This window comes from Ananas comosus, linkage group 11, assembly GCF_001540865.1.
Source record: "Ananas comosus cultivar F153 linkage group 11, ASM154086v1, whole genome shotgun sequence".
Classification (NCBI taxonomy): domain Eukaryota; kingdom Viridiplantae; phylum Streptophyta; class Magnoliopsida; order Poales; family Bromeliaceae; genus Ananas; species Ananas comosus.
In genome coordinates this window covers 11,223,775-11,242,999 of record NC_033631.1, presented here as the reverse complement: position 1 = coordinate 11,242,999, position 19,225 = coordinate 11,223,775, and the positions used below count along the sequence as shown (strand labels likewise).

Genomic DNA, 19,225 nt, shown 5'->3' with positions numbered 1-19,225 from the left:
AAAAATATATTGTAACAGATACAATGCAGTATGCACAACAACAAAGCTATATGACATACGAAAACAAGCAAGAATTTTTTTTATTATATTTTTTTTAATTGCACGTAATATAATTTCTCCCTAATCCCGAACGATGCCATAAAACTATAGAATAGAGGTTGTGCCTCGTAGACAGTATAACTTACAAAAAAAATTTTACATTCATAGTTAGCAATAGACCTGAGTCCATCAGAGCCCGTGGTCCATAAACTCAATAAGGCCCCTTTTACATCAACTTCAACTATTAATTGGACCGGCCCGGTCCGGCCTATTACTAGCCGTCGAAGTATGAAAAGTTTTCTCTGCACATGGTTCACCACGTCATCCATATGACGTGGAGCCGTGTCCACCCAAACTTTTCGCTCTGAACACCGTCCCCTGCGCTGCTGCGCCGGAACCCCCCTCTTCTTCCCGCCAAAAAAAAAAGGGAACCCTAATCGTCGCCTCGAGCCGAAACCCTAATTTCTCCCGCGCATGACTTCTCCGACGAGTGGCGCTCCCTATGGCCGTCGCCTCCGTCTTCGCCGCCCCAACTCCTCTCCTCCTCCTCCTCCTCCTCCTCCTCCTCCTCCCTCGGCCCCCTCCTCTCTCCCCTCCCCTTCTCCCTATCCCCTCCTCTCCTCTCCCTCCTCCCCCCCCCCCCGCCTCCTTCCCCGCCTCGCCCTCCTCCTCCCACCTCCGCTCCCTCCGTGCCTTCTTCCGGTCCCCCGCCAATGGCGCCTTCCTCCCCTCAGCCGCCCTCGACTCCCTCGCCGCCGACCTCCTCCCTCCCCCTGCCCCCTCCGCCCACGCATCCAACAACCTCGTCGTCCTCCCATGGCGCAGCCACCGCCGCGGGCTCATCGTCTTCTTCCCCGCCGGCGAAAACGCCGACTTGATCGGTTTCCTAGGTCTCTCGTTCGAGGGCCCGACCCCGGAGGTTAGGGTTGATGAGGATGGCGACGTTTTCAAGCAGAGGGAAGGGTTCAAACACCCTCACCATAGAATTCTCAAGATGTCGGTGGTCTCAGCTTCGTCCTCCAATTCGTGGTTCCCCATAGCCGATTCGGCTTCCCCAGGTAATCCCCTCGTTGAGGGCTTCTTGGTTGCCACCACTCTGTATTCAGTAAATTGGTTTAGGGTCGAGACCAGGGTTTTGGATTCGGGCCGTGAGACGCCGTTCCTGGTGCCTCTGGCGAAGCAGGGTTTTGATAGCTCCGTGGTGGATGCCTGCTGGAGCCCGCATTTTGAGGAGGAGAGCGCGGCTCTGCTGGAAAGCGGCGACCTTTGTTGGTTCAATCTGGACTCGAAGTGCGGAGGGAAGATTAGGGTTTCTCTGGGCGGCGGTGCTGATCCTGGCGAGTGGCTGAGCTGCAATTTCGGCGGGCAACCTTGGATTGTGATTGTCGCTTGTTCCAAAGCTGTTGCTTTGGTTGATCTAAGGCGCACTGAAGGCTATGAGCACAAAGTTTTGGCTCGGATCGAAATGCCGGGTTTGTTTGATGTTGCTCCTTCAGTGGAAAAAAAGGGGAGTTTCCTTGCTTTCTGTAAGGCTAATTTTAATGATTTCCATTTCTCGGTGGTGACCGAACACCAATTGCTCCTCTTTGATACACGGCAGCCGTTAGTGCCTGTATTGACGTGGGATCACGGCCTCGAGAACCCTAGCTATATTGCCATGTTTAGGCTGTCGGAATTGAGGCCATCGGATGAGTTCAAATGGGCTTCAGATTCAGGGTTTGCTATATTGGTGGGCTCTTTTTGGAACGGCGAGTTTAATCTCTTCTGCTATGGGCCTAAGGAGAAAGGAACTCTGACTGATACTACCCTATATGCTTGGGAGCTCCCCTCATCTTTTCCTTTGACTGATCAGGTCTGTGGGGATGGCAGCAGTCTTATAAATGAATTATTCTTTCGAGAGAATTTCTCAACCGAGTATGACTGGCAAAAAAGGAAAGACATGGTTGTTGGCTTCTGCGTTGTCCCATACAACCTTTCCTCGGAGAAAACAGAGTCATGTGGCTTTGATTTAATTCGTGTAACCTCATGCAGAAAGTTGGAGTTACAAAGATATAATGCTGTATATAATATATCTATCGAGAGGTCCTATAATGAAGGAGGAGATCCACCAGAGCTCCAGGATTCACTCATATGCCCAACAAGTCAGGAAGGTAAAATATCCAGTAGATATGATTTCTTGAATTTACGGTACCTCTATGGATATATGAACGGCAATCTTTCCGATGCATTAGCCATGCATTATTCCCAACCCAATCACAAGGAAAACAAGCAAATCACTTTGGTTCGTGACATGCAAGAACTTGCAAGCGACACACAAAGATGCCGTAATTTATCACTTTCTACTTTGATAGGTGATGCCAGCATCCCAACTAGCATATTTGAAATGGCATCGCGGAGAATATTGAGTTGTCTTCGGCCAGATCTTTTGCCTCTGGCCTTCTCAAAATATTCAGAACTATTTGGTGGTTCTGCAGAGTATTCTTTTGAATTTCTTGAAGTTCCTAGCTGTTTGCAGCGCGGTGAAGTGCGGCCTTTCCTCGTCGTACAACCTTCACGAAGAGGAGAGAAGTCATCGAGTAAAGCATCACCTGGGGAGGGTCTTGTTGGCCCGGTTATACCCATTCCTTTTCTTCTTACCCTTCAAGAAAGGAATATAGAGGAGAAAAGTTCGTTTGTTCCAAGAGAAGAGCCTGGTGACGACTTGTTAGACCTTCAATGCAAAAAGATTCTTAAGCATGTGTACCCTGAAATCTCTATTGCCGACATTGGAAACTGCAATGGATGGTCTGCATCGGAAGAGCAGCAAAATGACAAAACATTTTTTGTTTATGAACCCAGTAATAAATTAATTTGTAATAAAACTGGTAGCATGATGACAGAGGTGCTAGATGATGAGAAATTACTAAAAGACAACACGATGCAAGCCAGTTTGGTTCCGCACAGAGATGAAAATTTTGCCACGTTTATATGTGGAATTGTAGATAGGGCGTGTTCTGCAGATCATGGGCATGATTTATTTGGATCGAAAGTGTCTGATCTGAGCCCAGTGAAATTAGATTTTGATACTCCTAGTGTTACATTTAAACCAGGTGATCAGAAAATCTATAAGTGCTTGAAGAGACAGTTTTCAAAATGGCAGGAGAGTTATAAACCATATCAAGATTTCTGTACTTCGTCCAAAATACCGAAGATAGCTCAGTGATCACTCCATGCCTTCTTGCAAGCTTAGCTGAGATCATACACAAGCTATGTAATTGCACGTGACAAGTTGGAGGGAATGCTAAATAGGACAGTGATTTACTTGCGAGGTATGAAAAATTCATATGCATTTATCCTACGTGCTGTAGGCGCCTTGTCCATATCTTCCTGCAGCCAGCTTTGAAAATATTGTTCATTTTGTCTTTAGAAGCTAGTTCCTGACATTGTTTTTCTTTTGGAAAATTTGAATGAATTTTTAGGCCCTAATAACTTTTTTGAACTTCAAGAAAGCTAAAAACATCTTAAAGCAGCTGCAAAGGTGCTTTCATGAGATTTTATGTTGACATGAATGTACTATCCTGTAATTTGTTAAGTGTCAGTGTCAGTGTTATTTTCACACGAGAACCCGTCACAATGCTTAAAATTATGAGAACCATCAAGAGGTTCAAATTTCATTGCACTCTGATCAATCCATGAATGTGGTAAGGTCCTAGACTTTTATCAATAATCATTTGTTCTGTATTATGCAGTCAACTTTCTGAGACCGTGCCAAAGTATAACTTCAGTCTTTAGGAATAAATTGATCTCTTTAGTGTTTGCCTATTTGACTAACTAGAAGGTCAAGTCAGAACTCTGTTATCTGACTTAAGAAGTGTTCAAATTTGCCTGCTATACTTGAGCACTCCACTTTATGACATTTCTAATGTTAGCTTACACAATTCTGAGACCTTCTGTAACTGAACATCTATGTATGGAAGTTTCTTACAACCCTGTCAGATAATATTGTCGTGAAAAGCTATTATTTGTCTTTCTTCCTGGTAGATAGTGGCGTGAGTTTGAAGGACCATTACCCTTTTTTCTCTTTTGACCATAACTGGATAAAGGTAAAATTTCTTCCTCATGGACATCTCACAAGCTAAATCCATTATAACAATAACTTAGTTTGATTTTCATTCTTCCAAGTTCTAAGATCAAAACTTATTCTATGACTTGGACACAAAACTTGGTCTACTCAGATGATAGAAAAACTTCAGAATATACTACTACCGATTGGGAAACTGACACAGCATCCTTTTCCTTCAAGCTAGGATCACTGCTAGATACAAGTGTGAACTCTCCATGTAGATATTTTCTTTTATTTGTAATCTTTTCAAAACTTATTAAAATGCTTAACATTCCACCAAAGTAACAAAAAGTTACTGCTATCGGCATCTGCATTTATCTGTGATGCGTCCCAACAAATTGAATTTAATAATGCTTTTCTTTTTTCACATCAAATTATCCCAACCATTAATCCAGATTTTATTTGACAGGTATGCTCATTTTTGGCTCAACATCCATTAGTATTTCGCTTGTAATCAGTGAGGGGAGGCAAATGGGGTCGACAAAGGTATACATCTTTTGTTTTCATTGTTCCCTCTGTTCTATTTCTCCCATGTGACCTCTTTGCTACCCCCACTGCCTATCAGCCTCTAGTAGTGGGCCTGACGCTCTCAGCGGACAGAAAGGATGTTTTCGTCATGTGAGGATGACAAATTGCTGGTCCTAAGATTTCATCGCCACTGAGAGGATCATCCGAAACTACAGTTTTGGGGTTTGATCATCCACAAGTATTTGAAGTCTTGGGCCCATAACACTGATTTTCTACCATCTTAATTGGCTCTACCGAAGCTGATATGGACTTTTGCCGCTAGGCCACGCCCTTCATCACCATCATGTGCAAAATTTCATATTTTATAGGGTTTTTCTCCTGGAATCTACAAAAATCAAATTCGGCATCAAGTACAGTAGCCAATCAATTTCATTCTCTCAAGCCAATGAGATAATGTAAGCGCATGTTCTTAGTTCAAATGTCATCACACTTTCAGCTTAAACATGTGTACTTGTGAGTCTTTCTTGCTTTGGTAGGCAAAGTCTCTTTCTCTTTTTGGTGTGGTTCTCTGTCTTATGTGCCTACAGAAGGTAGCAGCATGCATGATTGCTGCTTTAGACTGGGGATGTGATAGGAGCATTCTACTTACTTGTATATCTCTAATTAGTTTAGAGCCAATGATAGTGAGAGGATGTATATAATTTGTTGTTTTGAGTGATTCATTGCGTCTACAAAGCTGTTGTGGATCGCAAAGACGTTCCAGAGAGTGTGTTTTAAGCAGAATAAAGAGGATGTACTTCCTCAGACCCACTTTATTTGGTGAGCAGTGACATCAACTGGAAATCCTTGAAACTGTGACAGTGAACTGAGATCTCAAACTGCTTATTTTGAGCTTTGCATTGATCGATTTGCGATGCTATATTTTTAAAAAAACCTGTTTTGTTTCTCCTTCAAAATTTTCCTGGAAAAACAATAATGAATTATAGAAGATTACAATAATGAATGATAATCATCCGATCAAATAATGAATGATTACTATAGTTTAGTTGCATTTAAAATTCAAATAACTGAATTTCTCCTAAATTGTCTCTTTGGATGAACCTGGTGACTATTGGATGAATGAACGCCTTTTTTGACACTAATTTCATACAATTTGATGTATCATTAAAAGTTTTTTTTTTTACCTCTTGCTTTTGTAGTTGGTTAATTTATAACACACTCCGACTAAAGCCTCGTTTAGTTTAGTAAAAGTGCTTCAAATATCCCCCCTTTTTTTTAATGCTATAAATTTGCAGCTGCAATGGCCACTAGAAAAGTGTGCAACCAAGAATTTTTGTTTTATTTTTTAAAATTTTTGGGGTCTTTTAAGTGACGGACATCAACTTTATTTATTTATTAAATATTTTTGGCTCGACAAACATCTTAAATGTAAGGATTATGCAATCTGCAGTCTCCTCTTTCGCTTTCATATTGAATTTTCTATTTCGTAGAAGAATAAAATGACAATAATAACAAGCAAGGCCCACTAATGAAGTTTGATACGCAACACGAATCAAGATCACAACTAGCTCAACAAATTTATGGATCTCGAATATCTATAGCACATCACATATAAATAAATACATAGGGGAATCACTCTATCTTTTTTCCTTTTTCACACAAAAAAAAGGGGGGAAAAAAGAAAACTCCATGACACAACTGCAGTTCGCTAGATGATGCAAGTCACGTGCACACTACAATACAATTCCCATCACTGCATGCAGGTGGAAAGAGGTAGGCTACATATTTAACTATATATTCCTGTAACACCCAAGTAATAATGAAAACAAGCTCTTAATTTGCCTCTCAAAAGCTGTATTAAATAGCATCTGCTGCTCCTTTCGTAAAGTTAATTAATCGCCATGCAACAGTGGATCGAGAAGCAACACAAACTACATGGTTCCTCCTTTCTCTTCTTTATTTGTTATTATTATTATTTTTTTATGTTCACTTTATATATCTTCTTTATCATGATCACCTTAATGAAGCTGCCTCTTTCGGTTACATCTCCTTCACTCCTTCACCTACATGACAAAGTAAGAATAAAAACTCAGAAGAGAAGCAAGATACCATGAATATATATATATATATATATATATATATATATATATATGTATGTATGAAGATGAATAAGATACTAGAATCTAGAAGGAAGAAACCTACCGCATATATATATATTGAAGTATTATTCTCTAAACAAGTTAAGTCTTAGACACAAAAATAAATTATTATTTTACAATTCAAAGCTTTTTTTCTGGAGAGAGAGAGAAAGATTATATGCTATTTATTTGCTTCTTTTTTTTAAAAAAAAATGAACTTAATAAAAAATATAAAGTAAGTAGACTTCAAATTTAAAATCGAAAATACTACTACTAACCATCAAAATTTTTGCCACTTTCATATCACCAGAGACGGTGATGTCAAGTTCTTAATTTTCAGGCTTTTATAGTCTCGTATTAACTTCCTCTTATATTTCAAGTCCATGTTCTTGTCCAATTAATTAAAAGACCCTAAAACCAACCTTGATAAATATAAAATATTTGAAGAATGTTCATTACTAGCTTAAGATTTTCCCAAAAAAAAAAGGTTTTTCATTTTTTTTTTTTTGATCCTATCTATGAACCACAAGTTTGACGCTTGAACTCACCATTGATAATGGAGTTCTTGCAATGGAGAATAGCATCCTCGATAGCATTCTCTCTACCCAAATCATCACTTGCCCTATCTCCAACCAACCAATCGAAACTCGCCACCGCATCTCTCGCCGTCGATCCCGCGGCGCCCTCCGTGCAACTTCTCGACGAGCCGACGACGCCACTTCTTCTCTTCCTCCTCCTCCTCCTCCTGCTTCTTCCCATCATTCCTAACCCCTTCAGGAGAAAGCTCAAGTACTTGTAAATGAACCTCTTCGAGCTCCTTGCGCACTCTCCGAAGAGCTGCACCGCGAGCTTCTCCCCTCCTCCCGATGACAACGACGACGATAATGACGACGCACTGCTCTTTGAAGAGCTCGACGAGCTCAGCATGCCCAGCGCAGCACTGAATTGCACCGAGGCGGTGGCGGTCATGAGGTGGAGGGGAAGGAGGCGGCCGTTGTTGAACATCTGGTCGGCGTGGGCCATCGCAGCGGGGTCGGCAACCGGCGGGCAAAAATGGAAGGACTGGCTCTCCGTTCGGCACACCGCGACTTTCGGGTCATCTGCGAAGGCCCCGACGGCGTCAAGGGAGAGGCGGGGGCTGTCGTCGAGGCCGGAGGGGTCGACGAACGAGGGTTTAGGGTTTATGAGCCAACTGTAGGAGAAGCTATCATTGGAGAGTTGTAAACTGTCCATGGGAGGTGGTGGTGAAGCCTCAAGAGGGTTTGAGGGAGGAGGTTTGAGGAGGAGGGAGATGCATGGAGAGATATAAATTAATATATCATGGTTTTGGGGTGGAAGAGAACAAAAATGGAGTTATCACGAACCAATAACATAACATGTGAATCTATTTGATGACCATGGTGCATGGCCCATGCTATATTATTATTATTATTATTATTATTATTATTATTATTATTGCTTGGTAGAGGTAATATTTAACATATATATATATATATATTTTAAAAATATTATATATGTATGTATCATTTTTTAGTCAACTCCCTGTTGAACAACAGTTAGGATATGTAATATATATATGGTTCTTGATTTTTTTTTAAAATTTACTTTTGGATAACTTATATGGGAAAACTTCAAAAACCCCCCCTGTGGTTTCGTGCATTCTCACTTTGCTACCCTGTGGTTTAAAACGTATCAATTTACCCCCCTGTGGTTTCATTTTTATCTTTTCGGAAGCTTTTTCGTTAATATTTCGTTAAATTATATACAAAAAACTTCAGATAACCATCTATATTTATCGAATAGTCACTTTAGTATCCTTTAATTTTAACTTTGTCACTGATTTTAAAAAATAATAATAAAATTGATAATAAAAAGATAAAAACGAAACCACAGGGAGGCAAAATGATACGTTTTAAACCACAGGGTAGCAAAGTGAGAATGCATGAAACCACATGGGGGGTTTTTGAAGTTTTCCCAACTTATATTTATGGCCCTGGAACGTATGAGGGCCATGATACTTTAGTTTTTATACTTTAATTTATTATAATTTTATATTTAAATTTTATAAATTATTACAAGTAATTTTTACAATTCAATTTAATTGGCTAAATAATGATAAGGTGCTGATATAAAAGTAATATAAATCTTAATTATTGTCGTATAATCAATCGCAATACTACTACCTCACCGCTCAGGCCATATCAATATTTGGCACATTAAATTAGATTGCGAAATTTAATAACAATAATTTAGATAGTTCGAACTAAAAATTATAATAAATTAAAGTTTGAAAATCAAGATGCCACGCGCCTTGTAATTTGAGGATCAAAAGTGTATGGAAATTAATTATCAAAAATTCTGAATAGAATTTGTGATCACAAAAATGAGATAAGAGAATTGAGCTACTACGTTGAAAGCAACTTATTAATCGACCATAAGGAATAAAGTTGGAACTCACATGTAGAATAATACTATCCATACATTTTAAACTAGGGCGTAAGATATACACCTCAAAATGGATTGTAAAAGTAGCACTTCCCCACATATAAGTTCATGTTTTGCATGTATACCCCTCAAAAGTGATAGCATGTGGTTTGCATTTATACCCTTAAAAATAGTTGTATTTATACTTGTATGCCTCCAAATTTACATTTTTGCGACCACATGCATAGGGACAATCCATATTTTTGCCTCAGCATAGAGCTTTTACAACAGAAAAGAAGGGTCAACATGTAAACAATTATATGGGCTTACTACAATTTGTAAGGATACAAAATGCAAATTGAAACTTTTGAGGGAGGAACATGCCAAGATGCGAGTTCTTAGGGGCAAACATGCAAAAAGTTCTTTTGATTTGAAGGGAAGAGGCCTCTCAATCATTTCAAAGTTCAAACAAGCAATTGTTACTTATATATACTAAGAATTAAATTGGTACGTTTGATTTGCTACTTTTGGATTGAACCCTAAAGCCAAACTAGGAGAATGTCAAACAGTGTATCATTATTTATTTGTATTATTATTATCATTGTTATTGTTTTTATTATTTTGATATTTTGTTGTGAACAAATGGTCTATCATTCATTAATTGTACTCCACAATAACCCTCTCAAAAGCTTATTATTTTGTATGGAGGTGTTTGGTTACTCAGAAAAACATGAAACAAATTATTTTTCAAAAAAAATGATACAAAAAAAAATCTAAAAACGAAATGCTTTTTTTACATAAAATCTGAAAGAAATCTAAAATTTAAATTAATAAAAAATATTTTCTAACTAGAAAACTATATTTTCTTGATATTTTTTGGAAAGCACATGTCCCCTAATAGAATTTGGTCACATGTATACAAGGGCTCTCCTGTGGATCGATGCTAATGTTTTAACCACTTCTATACACGGGTCTTAGTATTAGATAGAGATGCATTTGGGTATTATATGCCAAATTTTATTAATTAAATGCTACATTTTTAATTAAGAATTAGATTTAAAAGGGTCAAAGAGGAAAACTTTTCCACCTGAAGTGGACCAGTGATTTGACATTTGCCTAATTTAATAAGATATTTTTTAGAAGGGAATTAATTAACATCACATGAAATTATAATTTGTTGACAATTGTCTAATTAGTTTTGCATCATTCAGAAAAAAAAAAAAAGCAAAAAGAAAAAGAAAATCATAGTGTTCACTGAGCTTGGATGGCAATTAATGATCCTGATTCATTGACCAATTGAAACATATAGTAGTTTAAAATATAAAAATATAAAACTTGGAAAGTTGAAGAGCTCATAATAGTTTTAAGATGTATCAAGCTATGAAGCGGCCATGCATATGCATACGCAATGCAACGCAATGAATTTTATTTTAAGCATATGGATGATCATTTATAGCAAGTCTCCACTAAATTTAAGAATTTGATGCATTTAAGTAGTATATAAAAGGCTACATTAATACATAATATTGTTTATAGTCTATAAGTGGATTAATTTGGTTTAATTGGTACTAGAAAGATTCATCTTTGAGCTTAATTTTGATTTCGGTCGGCGAAGTTTGACCTGAATATCAAATTTTCATTGTCATTAGTTTCAACTATAAGTTTCGAAAAATTTATCCCACACGAAAACTATGCCTTTTGTTTAGTCTAATCTTTTGGCAGAGACAAAAGAAAACTATGTCGAACTTTATATATAGATGAAACTGAAATCAAAACCAAGCTTCAGGAACCGAAACTTCGGGGACGAACACGAAACCAATCCAACCCAAAAATAATGAAGTGCTATATATTCATCTTCTTCTTTTCGCGGGCCGTGTCACACATCCTGCAGGGACTGGACTGGACATGAACACGGCCTAGCGCGAGCCGAACTCAGGCTCGGGCTAGAGTTGGATGGTTTTCGCTGGGCCATATTGGGTCGGGTCGGATTTTATTCAAAATAATAGTGTCAAATAAAGTTTATACATGAAGTGGCATATTTTGCCTTCACAGTTCACAGGGCAACTTCAGTTGGATAGGATTTGAAAATTTTCTCAAGCTGAGTAGGGTTGCAATTAATTAAGGAACCTAAGTTCTTAAATATACTCATACTAAAGAGGAATTTCGAATCTTTTGTATATTGTAGTACTGTTCATTAAAGTATCACGTATTACTTAGAGAAGTAAAGTAGTGAACTTTTCCAGTAACTTCTCTATGTGGTAGAAGCAGAATAAAATATACAAATTAGAGCATTAGATTTTTAGATTTAATTTATAATAATCTCATTTTAACTTCCGACCATAATAAAATTTGAGACCTATGAACGTATATTCACCAAACACTTAAGTAGAGATAACTGTAACTAAAAATAGAAACAGCCTCTACGGCTCCAAAATATTCACTTACCTAATATGTGAAATTTAATTTTCCGAAGCACGATATCTTCCTTTAATATTGTAAAACCAGTTTATGATCAAACCCAAGTTAATAAAACTACTTGTTCTTTAAAAAATAAAAATACAAGATAAATGTTTCATCATCTTTGTAGGTGACACAATTCACACATGATAGAAATAATGCTACAAAACCTTGTATGCAGCAAAATGTAGTTTCAATGCAATTAACAGCCATATATGTGAGAAGGGAAACCAGCATTAATTGAAGGAATAAATAAATAAATCAAAAGGTTTTCTAAATGCAGCTTTTGTTATAGGGTTAATTAAACCACATAACATATACTTTGAATTTTTTCCCTTTTTTTTTTCCATATGTATATATTTTAATCTGAATATATAGTAAAACCAGCTAAGGAAATTCCAATAACATTTCTTATATAATCTCACACTTTTAAAAGAATCACTGAACTGGCATGCTGCGACGAATCACAACATGCCACGGGGCAAAGAAAAGATTCAACAACATGGTTACAATAGCTAGCATGGGACCCCATTAATGTATAAAAAAATGTAGTTCATTCTCACATGTATGTGCAAAATAATTGCGCATTGTATTCTTGTTCTTGTAGCTTATCCATTCGCCTTAACCTATCCAAATATTCTTTTCAATTTTTCCTAGTTTCGTTTTTTAATAGAGAGGAAAACAAATTAAGGGGGGTAAAAAACGAAAACATTGGGAAGTAATAAATTTTGCTTGTTATATCTTTTTCAATTTCATTTAGTACGTAGAATAAAAATTCCACATAGGGAACAAACGGTAATTAAAAATGGTCATATATATATATATTTGCCAATATCTTACAAATAAACTAGCTCTTGAAGTACATATATCATCCTAGTTTACTATATGAGAAATGCATTTAGTACAACAACTTATGAGATCGATGTATATCTTATAACAGATCTATTTTACAGTTTAGATAAACTCTTTAGAATATTGTTTAGTATATTTTAAGAAAATATAGAATGAGAAAATTATTGTGAAAAAAATAATCTTTTCATGATAACATTATGAAATATACATTAAAAAAGTTGACCACACAAGTAACATTGCTTTTATTTAGAATATATTAGGTAGGTGCTATCCATATTGTAGGTGTCCTCGTGCACATGGCCATGTGCATGTGTGACTTATTATTATTAGCATGACCATAATTGGAGATACATAGATCTCTTTGGTCTCACTTTTGGATTATTTTTTTTAATTAATACATCAAACTCGTAATTCACACCGATTAATTCCAAGGGCAACAGTACTAGTTGCAATAAAAGTTTGCACAGCGGGGAAAAAAGAAAAGAAAAAAAAATTTGTTTAATCACTTCTAGTTACAAATAAAACACGAATTTAGACTAAAGTGACTGATATTTTTGGACTAGATTAGGTTATTCGAGTCTCGATGATATTTTGTTATGTATATTATATTTTTTATAATTTAATAATATTAAGTTTTAGTGTTTAGATGTCACCTTTATCTATTCATAATTAGAAAGTAATATTTTTATTTAGAGAACCAGAGCATAATTAATGCACAAACAACGCCACATGATTTTGCGAGGATTCTGAGAACTAGGCCTGTGCCTAATCTTTGTGGCGGCGTGCCACATTGTTGCCTGCACCATGTGTATAACTACGTACCACACACCGTAGTTTAAAAGAGGATAAACAACATACCATACACTGTAGTCCAAATCATTCTTATTTTTTCATTCTGTAATTCTAAAAATTATAATTAATTATTATGTGATTTAGCTTAATGGTTCGAATGTTACATTTATCTATTCTGTAGTTATCAAGAAATTTATTTTACAATTTTATTTAATAGTAAAGTTTTTGAATATAAATAGAAATAAAACTACCTAATAGTTTAGCGTAAACTATAAAGAAACAAATTGATGTTTAACAACAAAAAATTGCAATAAAGGCCTGAAAATTTCACATAAAAGAAAATTAAAATTTGATCAATTTTCTGCTATAAAATTGTATAATATTATTTTTAAATGGTTGATTTTTGAGACCACATGATGTGGAGTAATATATTCTCAAAATACACACACACACACACACGAAAATTTACACATTTTTTTTTTTACCGACCGTTCCTAGAGCAAGTGGCAAAGGGCTTGATGGTTGGTATCCGAGACCCAAATTCGAATCCTAGTTGATTCATATTTTCAGCTAAATTTTTTTCTAAATGAAATAAACGAAGCGGGTAGAAAAAGAAAATTTACGCATTTTTCTTCAAAATTAGATAGGGTGTGCAATAGAGCATGCGTGTACACCCGGTTCAGGGAACAATTTACTTTCTAACCATGAGACGAGCCCAACTACTCGAGTACGACCCAACGCGGTGTGGGGGCCCACCTAATCAACGCCCCATCAACCACAACCATGTCCTCGTGGGCCCCACGTGTCAGTGTCGTGGCACGTGAGACGCACGCAAGTTTTGGCCGTCGCAATCAACGCACCAAACTGACCTAACCCCACTTGCACCTACTTCCCCAGCCACCTCTCGAGGAGATTATTGCGTAGTCCTGGTCTATGGAACTTTCTAAGCCATATATATATATATATATATATATATTCTTTTTTTAAAAGGAAATGCATGTTGGTATACATGCAATTTTTTCTTTTTATTTTTTTAACGCTAACTTCTGCAAGTTCCTCCTTTTCTTTTTATAGTTTCACTCAAAATATAATTTATAAACCAATGAAAGTTGTGTTTCCTTTTTAATGTTTTGTAATAATAGTTTGCTAATTTCTATTGTTGCTAATTAAGCATTCACTCTATATATATATATATATATATATATAGAACTAGGCTGGAATACTACCAATAGCACCAAGCTATCGGTGCTATTAGATTTTCTGCTGTTGAATGATGAATGTACGATTAGTATGATATGAATTCTCTACAATGATATGGATCCTCTAGAATTGAGTAAGTTGTTGGTTGAATATTATAATCTAACGGATGAAAATAATCAAAATATTAAATATAATGGTGGAAAACTCGACAGCACCAAATATTTGGTGCTATCGATAGTACCTCAGCCGGACCCTTTTTCTCTCTCTCTCTCTATATATAGTTATATTTTGTTAGTGAGTGACTAAGAAATAAACAGCTCACTTGCTTATGCATGATTGATCTATATTTATCGTATATTAATAGATAGACTAAAATACTAATAAAAGTCATTAATCATACTATAAAAGCCGATAAATATCGCATAAATTTAGAATAACTATACAAAAAATAATAGATTAATAATTTTAAAGCTGGCTTGTCAAATTTTACGAAGATGTAATATTTTATTCCCTAATTTGTGTCTATTAAAAAATTATTTACTATTAGTAAAATTATATAGTTTGTATTATCTTAGAAATTAAGTGAAAGTTTTTTTTTATCACAATGTAAAGTAATTATGAATTTCAAATGCTAAAGATCAAATTTTTTGCCACTTAACGATCGATTGATTATTTATTATTATTATTATTTAAACTATGCTTTGTGTTCAATCGATGATCTCATGTTAATGTTTCTCTGGTCCGGTTCATGGATGACGTGTTACGCCGGGTTCACTCTCCACGGCCTTTCCCCCTTCGGGGTACCGATCCAAAACACGCTTCCCGGCATTGCTTCGATTTCACTCCCTCTTTTTCTCTTCCTTCTTAAAACCTCTCTTGCCCCCCATTTTTCCAAAAATAAAATAAAACCAAAAAAATTTTAAAAAAAACGCAAAAACTAAAAGAGAAAATCTCCTCCCTCGTCGTCTCCGATCTCGAAGCCGAAGCTTGGAGAAGAGAAAGGATGCAGCAATGGCGGCCGGAGAGCTCCGCCATGACCTTCGACGAGGTCTCCATGGAGCGGAGCAAGAGCTTCGTCAAAGCTCTACAGGTGCGCCTCCCCCTCTCTCTCGCCCTCTCCATGCCCTAAATCTTCTACGCTACAGAAAATGTCTCCGGATCTGGCCTGTTTTAGCGTAGTGTCTGTGTTAGATCTCTTCTTATTGCCTTCCTCTTTTTCTTTTTTATCTTCGGCTCTATTTTGTCCTGTTAGATCTGATGTTAGGGTTTCTTTTGTTGACCGATGATTGATCACATTGAGAAATTTAACTTGTCTACTATTTTTTTTTTTTTTTGTGAATATGATGATGTTTATATAAATTCTTGTGATCTTCGACTTAGTGGGCTCCCTTTCAGCAATTCTCGTAGTAGTTGAAATTGGGTTGACTTTATAAGAAGAAAAGAGGCTAAACCCGGATTTTCATGTAGTAAGCAGTGCGCGGGAGTGAGTTTTGCTCTAAATTGAAAAATTGCTGTTGCAGAGATTTGTTGAGCTAAAATTTGGATTTTGTGACTGAAATTTGGAAATTTCTCCTTTTTGGGGGGCGAATTTTGTGGTATCTGCTTCAGTGAAACCCTCAGTGTTTTTGAATTAGTGTTGGAAAATGTTGATGCAGATCTATATGTGCTTAACAAAAAATAATTGCTTTTTGCAGGAACTAAAGAACCTGCGGCCTCAGCTTTACTCTGCTGCAGAATACTGTGAAAAGTCTTACCTTCACACCGAACAGAAGCAGATGTAAGAGTTCTTCTTTGGTTGGTTCCTCTTGTGATGTTCTCTTTCCATTTCTTTTAAACTGTTCATTCATCTGTGCGCTAATTAGTTTTGACTTTCTATAGGTATTAAATGGAATGCTTTTAAAGAAATCATTGTGTAAGAACTATATAAATAGCTACTTTCAGTGATTCGAGGGCAAAAATCATCATTTTCACAATGTTCATACCGAAATGGCTGGTAGTCTGTCCATGTTAGACTTGTATGAATTATCTGAAAAGGTTTATATCATCTTGCCGAAAAATGGAGCTTCCGTTCTTTTTTTCCAACCACATTGTTCCTTGTAATGGGACATTGAGATTTGTGCTTCCATTCTTTTTTTCCAACCAAACTGTTCCTTGTTATGGGACGTTGAGATTTGTGGCTGTTTTATTTTTTAAACATACCACTATACCAGTAAATTGATCTGATAATTTTATTCCCAGGGTGTTGGACAATCTTAAAGATTATGCTGTCCGAGCCCTTGTCAATGCTGTTGATCACCTTGGCACTGTCGCTTACAAACTGACAGACCTGTTTGAACAGCAGGCCTCTGAGATCTCGACTTTGGAGCTCAATGTGACGTGTCTGAATCAGGTAAGTAATATCTAATGGCGCAAAGCTTCTTTTCCAAGCTTTATTTAGAAACTGACATCCCTCTGACTGATAGAGAATCCTCACTTGCCAAAGTTACACCGATAAGGAAGGTTTAAGGCAGCAGCTGATGCTGGTAACAGCACCAAGACATCACAAGCACTATATCCTACCAAGTAAGACTAAAGCTGAGCCATTGTTTTTTGAGATTATGGGATACTGGTTTTAACTTTTTAAAGTTAATTGCCAAACTAGATTCCGCTAATAGAAGGATGCAGAACATTCAATACGGCCAAACAAATGCTCAAGCAACACCTCAGCCATACCCAGGTGGAGAAGTTATTTGTGTATATCCGCTTTCTCTGTTGGTTTTATTTGTTCCTATTCTCATCAGAATCCTTTGGCAACTGACTTAGTAGGTTCCCCTGCATCAAAAACTCTTTCTTGGCATCTAGCCTCAGAAAATCACTCTGCATCAAATGGAGCATCGCAGGCAGCACCAAAGTAAACTTCTGTTGTTCTATTTTCTTCTTTTCCTTGCAGTTATAGGTATAAAATATATGGATAGTCCCTGCACTACCCTGTTTAGCGATTCAGTGGTTGGACTTTTTCCTCAAAGACTGTAGTCTTTGAACTTTCTCCTGCTGAATGGAATCCTTATTTCAGTATTTGAAGCCGGATGAAAAAGTCTTTTATAGAAAATGATTACGTGTTTTCATTTTTTTTTTCCCCATGATCAGGGATGGATTTGTTATATGAGATAGTTAGAAAGTGAAGTTTTTAAATCAGAGGTCCGGAAGCTGCAAGATCATGATAGTACAGCCATACATTAATATTGATTCTGGAGGACATAATATAAATATTTGTCATTGTCTTATCCATTAGTTAATAACTTGTATATTTATTTTCCTTAGAAAAGAAAAAAAAACCTTACATGTTTACTTTCATGCAGTGGAGGAGAGAACAGAAAACCTAAAATCACTTCTGAAGCCTTTCATCTTCTGGGTAGGTTTGTCATGTCTATTATTTGTTATTCTTAGCGTCCTTTTATTTGTTAATCTGCTGGATTACAATGCATTATTTTGTCCAAACGCTTCCCACGTGTGTTCTAAAACTTGTTCGTCTCAATGCATTACTAAATTCAATCTGGTGGGAGCATTTGAAGTCCACTAACAAAAGAAAATATATTGCAATCTCAATTATGTACAACTCAAAATGACTGAAGGCTCAATCTGTTGTAGAATAGTGAATTCCATATTGTGTTTATTATCCTGACGTTGTTGAGCATAGGGTTGTTTTTCAGTTTCACCTGAAGTCATGTAAATTTCAGGTAAGGAAGAGGCTGGCGCACGATCGCCCTTGCCAAGGCACCTTCAGTCTACTAATGGGAATCTTGCTTCTGTTTTGACCGGGCAAAGGCTTGTTCTGAGGGTAAATAACCATTATTTGATGTTTCTGTTTCATGGCCACTGCATGCATGCTTTGTCCTTCCTGCATGAGATCTTATCATTTAGTCATTTCTTCGTCCTTTTCTCCTCTATTGCCGCTACGGCCTATTATTGTACCTCAAGGGAACTTTCTCCTAGTATCTAACCGTGCTTTAGTTTTTCCCTGTTGCCTGTATGGCATATTTGTGATGACATTCTTTTGTCCTCACTTTTTCCATTAATATGATTGCTTTTGTTTCAAACTTCCTCTAGATTTCTTGTTGTTCTTCAGAGATTACAAGTTAATAATCTCATAATAAGTGCTCGACTTGTATCATGCTAGGAAAATTTGGAGGCCGGGAAGCAATTATCAGCTTACAGATCCTTTGAGAATACAGGACGTCAAATTCAACAGGCTCCTGCACGCAGTAAGAGCATGTTGGCTGCTTTCTTTGTGAAGCACAAATCCTCAAAGCTGAAAAAGATCTCCGTCTTATGATCAGAGAATTCCTCGTTTGCGGCATAATATTCTCGCAACCTCATGCTTATATGTATTCCATCTTCTACTGATTGTGTATATCACCTCCTAGCTGGTACAAATTCTAAGTTGTTATGATTATTTGTCACCTTCTATGTGAACCGTTGAAGCATTACCCGATGAGAAGAGTCTTATTGATCTACCGGAAAAAGCACTTCTGTCAAAATCAGCTTCATGCAGGTCCTGCTCTAGAGCTCTGATAATAGTATAAATCCACTAGTCATGCCCTGATTGTAAGGGAGTGTTTTGGTTCTCTGTAATATAAGCATCTTGTGCCGAAACTCTGGTTTCCATGTAGCAGAATTTTGTTTTTCAAAACGGATCTTATGTTCAGAATATTCAGATACTCTTTTTCTGAGACCGTGCGTGTTCCATTACAGCGCCAAAATGTCAAAACTTTGG

General features: G+C 36.9%; 3 protein-coding genes across 4 annotated transcripts; 2 read left to right on the top strand and 1 right to left on the bottom strand.

The window, feature by feature from the left end:
* Positions 680 to 5,327, top strand: LOC109717176 (the record flags this gene model as incomplete). Its single annotated transcript, XM_020242849.1, has 2 exons — positions 680 to 3,347; positions 4,551 to 5,327. A coding segment is annotated over one exon (2,562 nt), but the record flags the coding sequence as incomplete, so codon positions are not given.
* LOC109717653 lies at positions 6,427 to 8,020 on the bottom strand. Its single transcript, XM_020243525.1, has 2 exons — positions 7,296 to 8,020; positions 6,427 to 6,672 (listed from the first exon to the last, which is right to left on the bottom strand). The coding sequence occupies exons 1-2, from the start codon at positions 7,978 to 7,980 to the stop codon at positions 6,650 to 6,652; spliced, it is 708 nt and encodes a 235-aa protein (XP_020099114.1). The 5' UTR covers positions 7,981 to 8,020; the 3' UTR covers positions 6,427 to 6,649.
* LOC109717432 (probable protein ABIL1) lies at positions 15,316 to 19,181 on the top strand. 2 transcript variants are annotated; one of them, XM_020243219.1, is made up of 9 exons: positions 15,316 to 15,562; positions 16,167 to 16,249; positions 16,711 to 16,861; positions 16,935 to 17,034; positions 17,114 to 17,188; positions 17,275 to 17,362; positions 17,811 to 17,863; positions 18,189 to 18,289; positions 18,629 to 19,181. In XM_020243219.1, the coding sequence occupies exons 1-9, from the start codon at positions 15,476 to 15,478 to the stop codon at positions 18,782 to 18,784; spliced, it is 894 nt and encodes a 297-aa protein (XP_020098808.1). In that variant the 5' UTR covers positions 15,316 to 15,475; the 3' UTR covers positions 18,785 to 19,181. The 2 variants fall into 2 exon arrangements, with proteins under 2 accessions (XP_020098808.1, XP_020098809.1); XM_020243220.1 differs by having other exon boundaries at positions 15,317 to 15,562; positions 17,278 to 17,362.